Source organism: Nansenia antarctica (genome assembly GCF_963989245.1).
Source record: "Nansenia antarctica genome assembly, chromosome: 2".
Lineage (NCBI taxonomy): Eukaryota > Metazoa > Chordata > Actinopteri > Argentiniformes > Microstomatidae > Nansenia > Nansenia antarctica.
This window is the reverse complement of record NC_137675.1, coordinates 4,978,431-4,985,930: the sequence shown is the minus strand read 5'-3', so window position 1 is coordinate 4,985,930 and position 7,500 is coordinate 4,978,431. Positions and strand designations below refer to the sequence as shown.

Genomic DNA, 7,500 nt, shown 5'->3' with positions numbered 1-7,500 from the left:
GTGTATGAAGGCAAAACGCTGTGTCAAAACGCTGTGTCCCCTAGTTATACCCCCCCCCCCCCCCCCACACACACACACACACACACACACACACACACATTTCACTCTGCTAGTTAAGACATTGCATGCGACAGCTCCAGTCCAGCTCTATAGCCAGCCTTTCATTCAGGCTGTCCTTGAGGAGATGGAGGGAGGGAGGGAGGGAGGGAGGGATGGGTGAAGAAGAACACGATCTGACTGGAACAAGCAGTAGAGGCCATAGCAACTCAGAAAGAAAGAGAAAGAAAGACACATTGAATGTGTGTGTGTGTGTGTCTGTGTGTGCTTGTGCATGCGTGTGTATGTGTGCATGTTTGTATGTGTGTGCATGCGTGCATATGTGTGTGTGTGTGTGTGTGTGTGTGTGTGTGTGCATGCGTACGTGTGTGTGTGTGTGTGTATCCGTGGCAGTGTGTGTGTGTGAGCGACACAGATGTGTACAGTACACTGCATTCACAATGGACAGGATGTGGTCACAAAGGGGTGGTAGGTTAGCGACAGTACTTTAGCCCGATACGAGACCCAGTAACCTATTTTCCCATTGAAAATCACGCCACTGGAGGGCCCTGCCGCCTCCATGTCGTGCCAAGGCCGGCCCGCTATGAGTCAAGACTCCTGCGGTTTCTCTTTGGTCACGACCGATGCCTCAAGGGGGGAAGTAGAAATCTTAGGAGACACAGTATAGGGGGAAGCAGGTGTCTCTGGATTCAGTTCTGCAAACTGTCGTGTATAGGAAGAGGCCCAGGGGAAGTAGCCCAGAGCAATGTTATATAGAGTGTGTTTAGCTACGACAGGCTGATAACGATTCCTCCCTTAAGGAGTACCTTAGTAATGGAGGAGACACCGTTCCTGCTCATAATCGCTAAGCTGAACCGTGGAAATACTGTCTGTGAAGCTCCCAGATATCTGAACTGATCTGGTTCACCTGGACCACTGACTGACCCCAACACTTCACCTCTGTTCCTAACTTCTTCACCTCTGTTCCTAACCTTCTTCACCTCTGTTCTTAACCTTCTTCACCTCTGTTCTTAACCTTCTTCACCTCTGTTCCTGCAGATTCTCTTTCCTTTCGTCATTCTGTGCAGTGGCCAGTTCTAAGAGTCTATAGAGTGTTCTAGAATGTTCTATAGTGTTCTCCTCTTCTCCTGCTCTTGACAAGGCATAACGCCCTCCTCTGACACCATACAGAATGTACTGAGCCTCTCAACAGCCTGGAGGAACAAGAAAGGAGGGAGGGAGGGAGGGAGGGAGGGGGGAGAGAGGGACGGAGGGAGGGAGGAAGGGACGGAAGGGAGGGAGAGGGGAGAGGGAGGGAAGGAAGAAAGGGAGGGAGGGAGGGAAGGGAAGGGACGGAGAGAGGGAGAGGGAGGGAGGAAGGAGAAAGGGAGAGGGGAGGGAAGGAGGAAGGGAGGGAGAGAGGGAGAGAGAGAGGGAGGGAGGGGGGGAGAGGAGTAACTGGTAGAAAAGAAGTGAGGAGGGAGAGAGGGAGGGAGGGAAGGAGAGAGAGTGGGACGGACAGAGGGAGGGAGAGAGAGGGAGCGTTGGAGGGACAGAGGGAGGGAGAGAGGCAGGAGAGGGAAAGAAGGAGGGGGGATGGCAAGGAGGGAGGAGAGGGAGGGAGAAGGAGGGGACGGATGGAGGGAGGGAGGGAGGGATGGAGAAAGGTAGGGAGGGAGAGAGGGAAGGAAGGAGGGGAGAGGGAGAGGAGTAACAGGTAGAAGTGAGGACAAGTGTTGGTGGTCATGGCGAAGTGGGTCCACTTTTCAATTGCATAATTCAAATTGTTCAAGGTCACTGCTACGTGTGTGTGCGTGTGTGTGTGTGTGTGTGTGTGTGTGTGTGTGTGTGTGTCTGTGTGTGTCATTATTATTCACTTCTACGCTTGGTCAGGGGGTCAGTCAGTGATGTAACATGAGTCATTATTACTTTGTGTGTGTGTGTGTGTGGGGGGGGGGGGGGGTGTGCGTCTTGTGTACCTTCGCGACATGGATTAGTGTGTGTGTGTGTGTGTGTAGTTTTAAAGATAGTTTTCTAATGTACTGTTGTTGTTGTTGTTGTTGTTATTATTGTTTGTGCTGAGTACCTGACTGTGCTCTGTTAATGTTCTCTTTGTAATCCCATCATGCATCAGTCACACTGGCTGCTGAGAGGTCGCTTGTTACCAGCATTTATTCACCCTCCTCTCCTCCCTCTCCTCCCTTCCCCTCCCCTTCCTCCCCATCCTCCCCTCCCTTCCTCTCCTCTCCTCTCCTCCCCTCCCCTCCCCTCCTCCACTCTCCTCTCCCCTCCTCTCCTCTCCTCCCCTCCTCTCCTCTCCTCTCCTCCTCTCCTCTCCTCTCCTCCCCTCACCTCTCCTCCCCTCCCCACCCCTCTTCTCCCATCCTCTCCTCCCCCCCTCTCCTCTCCTCTCCCCTCCTCTCTCCTCCCCTCCCCACCCCTCTTCTCCCATCCTCTCCTCCCCCCCACTCCTCCCCTCCTCCCCTCCCCATCATCCCCCCCCTCCCCTCCTCTCCCCTCCAGAGAAGAAACTTCTGAAGCCGTGTAAGGAGGAGCCCCAGAGCCCCACTCTTCAAGGGGAGGACATCCAGGCCCTGGCCATACGCCCGGAGGACTTGGAGAAGGTAGCAGAGTAGCAGAGTAGCAGAGTGGCAGAGTAACAGAGTAGCAGAGTAACAGAGTAACAGAGTAACAGAGTAACAGAGTAACAGAGTAACAGAGTAACAGAGTAACAGAGTAGCAGAGTAACAGAGTAACAGAGTGGCAGAGTAACAGAGTAACAGAGTAGCAGAGTAACAGAGTAACAGAGTAACAGAGTAACAGAGTAGCAGAGTAACAGAGTAGCAGAGTAACAGAGTAACAGAGTGGCAGAGTAACAGAGTAACAGAGTAGCAGAGTAACAGAGTAACAGAGTAGCAGAGTAACAGAGTGGCAGAGTAACAGAGTAACAGAGTAACAGAGTAACAGAGTAACAGAGTAGCAGAGTAACAGAGTGGCAGAGTAGCAGAGTGGCAGAGTAACAGAGTAACAGAGTAACAGAGTAACAGAGTAACAGAGTAGCAGAGTAACAGAGTAACAGAGTAACAGAGTAGCAGAGTAACAGAGTGGCAGAGTAGCAGAGTAACAGAGTAACAGAGTAACAGAGTAGCAGAGTAACAGAGTAACAGAGTAGCAGAGTAACAGAGTAACAGAGTAGCAGAGTGGCAGAGTAACAGAGTAACAGAGTAGCAGAGTAACAGAGTAACAGAGTAGCAGAGTAGCAGAGTAACAGAGTGGCAGAGTAGCAGAGTGGCAGAGTAACAGAGTAACAGAGTAGCAGAGTAACAGAGTGGCAGAGTAACAGAGTAACAGAGTAGCAGAGTAACAGAGTAACAGAGTGGCAGAGTAACAGAGTAACAGAGTAACAGAGTAGCAGAGTAACAGAGTAACAGAGTAACATAGTAACAGAGTAACAGAGTAGCAGAGTAACAGAGTAGCAGAGTAACAGAGTAACAGAGTAACAGAGTAGCAGAGTAACCGAGTAACAGAGTAACAGAGTAACAGAGTAGCAGAGTAACAGAGTGGCAGAGTAACAGAGTAACAGAGTAACAGAGTAGCAGAGTAACAGAGTAACAGAGTAACAGAGTAGCAGAGTAACAGAGTAACAGAGTAACAGAGTAGCAGAGTAACAGAGTAGCAGAGTAGCAGAGTAGCAGAGTAACAGAGTAACAGAGTAACAGAGTGGCAGAGTAGCAGAGTAGCAGAGTAACAGAGTAACAGAGTAGCAGAGTAACAGAGTGGCAGAGTAGCAGAGTGGCAGAGTAACAGAGTAACAGAGTAGCAGAGTAACAGAGTAACAGAGTGGCAGAGTAACAGAGTAACAGAGTAACAGAGTAGCAGAGTAACAGAGTAACAGAGTAACAGAGTAACAGAGTAGCAGAGTAACAGAGTGGCAGAGTAACAGAGTAACAGAGTAGCAGAGTAACAGAGTAACAGAGTAACAGAGTAGCAGAGTAACAGAGTAGCAGAGTAACAGAGTAACAGAGTAACAGAGTAACAGAGTAGCAGAGTAGCAGAGTAACAGAGTAACAGAGTAACAGAGTAGCAGAGTAACCGAGTAACAGAGTTACAGAGTGGCAGAGTAACAGAGTAGCAGAGTAACAGAGTAACAGAGTTACAGAGTAACAGAGTAACAGAGTAGCAGAGTAACAGAGTAACAGAGTAACAGAGTAGCAGAGTAACAGAGTAACAGGGTAACAGAGTAGCAGAGTGGCAGAGTAACAGAGTAACAGAGTAACAGAGTGGCAGAGTAGCAGAGTAACAGAGTAACAGAGTAGCAGAGTAACAGAGTAGCAGAGTAACAGAGTAGCAGAGTAACAGAGTAGCAGAGTAACAGAGTAACAGAGTAACAGAGTAGCAGAGTAACAGAGTAACAGGGTAACAGAGTGGCAGAGTAGCAGAGTAACAGAGTAACAGAGTAACAGAGTGGCAGAGTAGCAGAGTAACAGAGTAACAGAGTAGCAGAGTAACAGAGTAGCAGAGTAGCAGAGTAGCAGAGTGGCAGAGTAACAGAGTAACAGAGTAGCAGAGTAACAGAGTAACAGAGTAACAGAGTAGCAGAGTAACAGAGTAACAGAGTAACAGAGTAACAGAGTAGCAGAGTAACAGAGTAGCAGAGTAACAGAGTAACAGAGTAACAGAGTAACAGAGTAGCAGAGTAGCAGAGTAACAGAGTAACAGAGTAACAGAGTAGCAGAGTAACCGAGTAACAGAGTTACAGAGTGGCAGAGTAACAGAGTAGCAGAGTAACAGAGTAACAGAGTTACAGAGTAACAGAGTAACAGAGTAGCAGAGTAACAGAGTAACAGAGTAACAGAGTAGCAGAGTAACAGAGTAACAGGGTAACAGAGTAGCAGAGTGGCAGAGTAACAGAGTAACAGAGTAACAGAGTAACAGAGTAACAGAGTGGCAGAGTAACAGAGTAACAGAGTAGCAGAGTGGCAGAGTAACAGAGTAACAGAGTAACAGAGTGGCAGAGTAACAGAGTAACAGAGTAACAGAGTAACAGAGTAACAGAGTAACAGAGTGGCAGAGTGGCAGAGTAACAGAGTAACAGAGTAACAGAGTAACAGAGTAGCAGAGTAACAGAGTAGCAGAGTAACAGAGTAACAGAGTGGCAGAGTAACAGAGTAACAGAGTAGCAGAGTAACAGAGTAGCAGAGTAACAGAGTGGCAGAGTAACAGAGTAACAGAGTAGCAGAGTAACAGAGTAACAGAGTAACAGAGTAACAGAGTAACAGAGTAGCAGAGTAACAGAGTGGCAGAGTAGCAGAGTGGCAGAGTAACAGAGTAACAGAGTAGCAGAGTAACAGAGTAACAGAGTAACAGAGTAGCAGAGTAACAGAGTGGCAGAGTAGCAGAGTAACAGAGTAACAGAGTAACAGAGTAGCAGAGTAACAGAGTAACAGAGTGGCAGAGTAACAGAGTAACAGAGTAACAGAGTAGCAGAGTAACAGAGTAACAGAGTAACAGAGTAACAGAGTAACAGAGTAGCAGAGTAACAGAGTGGCAGAGTAACAGAGTAACAGAGTAACAGAGTAGCAGAGTAACAGAGTAACAGAGTAACAGAGTAGCAGAGTAACAGAGTAACAGAGTAACAGAGTAGCAGAGTAACAGAGTAGCAGAGTAGCAGAGTAGCAGAGTGGCAAAGTAACAGAGTAACAGAGTAGCAGAGTAACAGAGTAACAGAGTAGCAGAGTAACAGAGTAACAGAGTAACAGAGTAACAGAGTAGCAGAGTAACAGAGTAGCAGAGTAACAGAGTAACAGAGTAACAGAGTAACAGAGTAGCAGAGTAGCAGAGTAACAGAGTAACAGAGTAACAGAGTAGCAGAGTAACCGAGTAACAGAGTTACAGAGTGGCAGAGTAACAGAGTAGCAGAGTAACAGAGTAACAGAGTTACAGAGTGGCAGAGTAACAGAGTAGCTCCCTGTTACTCTGGAAGTTCATTTACACCGCTCAGTTTTGCCTAATGTAAAATTAGGTGTGTGTGTGTGTGTGTGTGTGTGTGTGTAGCTGCGTGCGCCCCAGCCCCCCCCGAGGCCCCAGAGGCCAGCGGCGGTGACCAGGGTCCTGGTGCGAAAGCCCCGTCCCCCCGGGGAGGTCAGGAGGTTGCTGAGGGTCACCGTGGCCCGCCCCCTCCCCCCGGACACACACACCCTGCCTCTGGACTACACAGGTACACACACACACACACACACACCCTGCCTCTGGACTACACAGGTACACACACACACACACACACACACACACACCCTGCCTCTGGACTACACAGGTACACACACACACACACAAACCCTGCCTCTGGACTACACAGGTACACACACACACACACACACACACCCTGCCTCTGGACTACACAGGTACACACACACACACACACACACACACACACACACCCTGCCTCTGGACTACACAGACACACACACACACACACACACACACACACACACCCTGCCTCTGGACTACACAGGTACACACACACACACACACACACACACACACCCTGCCTCTGGACTACACAGGTACACACACACACACACACACACACACCCTGCCTCTGGACTACACAGGTGCTACCAGCACATCAAGCCGCCTCACGCTACTGAAACAGGACATAGATTAGGGCTCCTGCCCCCTAAGGGCCGTTGGGTTCTCAAGGCTACTTAGGCAGGTTAAACAGGGTCCATCACAGGTTAAATTGACACAGCTATCTCTCTGTTAGGACCGGGAGGACCTCGGTTCGACGCCCAGGGGATGGTCCTGCCGCACAGCATTCTGGGAAGCCTGGAGGACTTCAGGAGAGAGATGGAGGCCAGGGGAGAGACAGAGGTGAGGAGGTTTTTCTTTCGAAAAATTTCGAATTTATTTCAGTGTTGTTGAAAATCAACGACACATCGCTAGTCAACTAACACAGCTTGTTTTGTGAGCCTGCTAACAATGTTAAGTAGTGTTATAGTTAACTAGGTAGCAGTGGGGGGGATTACTCACTCAATCCATTGCGTTGTTGCAGTATTTCGGCTTGACTAGCGAGTTTGTGTTGTGAGTCTCAACAACGTTGAAAGGTAGAGTTCCGTGTTTTAAAAGAAAAGTCCGAACATTTTGATTGCGGACCAAATGATCAGACTGTGTCACATATTGTACTGTTGATTCGTTGACTGTTGCTGATCGAGGAGCAAGATCCCAAGGCCCCAATTACGGCTGTATGCGATGTACGTGACAGATAACAGTTTATCCAATTACTTTTTAATATTTCTAGAGCTGCAAGTGTCCAGTAGATTTGTTGTGTCGTTAATGCAATCCTCTTACTCATCATACTTACAGCTGGGCTATACACTCACCGGCCACTTCATCAGGTACACACCGTGCTCGTACCGGGTTGGCTGATTAAATATTTGCGTTAACGAGCAGTTGAAAAGGCGTACC

General features: G+C 48.6%; 1 protein-coding gene across 1 annotated transcript in view; it reads left to right on the top strand.

Moving 5' to 3' along the window:
* Nucleotides 1–7,500, top strand: part of mycbpap (mycbp associated protein) — a gene marked incomplete at both ends in the record, with an annotated part of 15,490 nt that overhangs the window by 79 nt on the left and 7,911 nt on the right. The window contains 3 exons of the mRNA XM_080524726.1: nucleotides 2,560–2,660; nucleotides 6,091–6,253; nucleotides 6,800–6,906. Of these exons, the coding sequence (XP_080380852.1) occupies nucleotides 2,560–2,660; nucleotides 6,091–6,253; nucleotides 6,800–6,906 (371 nt within the window). The remainder of the gene's footprint in view (nucleotides 1–2,559; nucleotides 2,661–6,090; nucleotides 6,254–6,799; nucleotides 6,907–7,500) is intronic.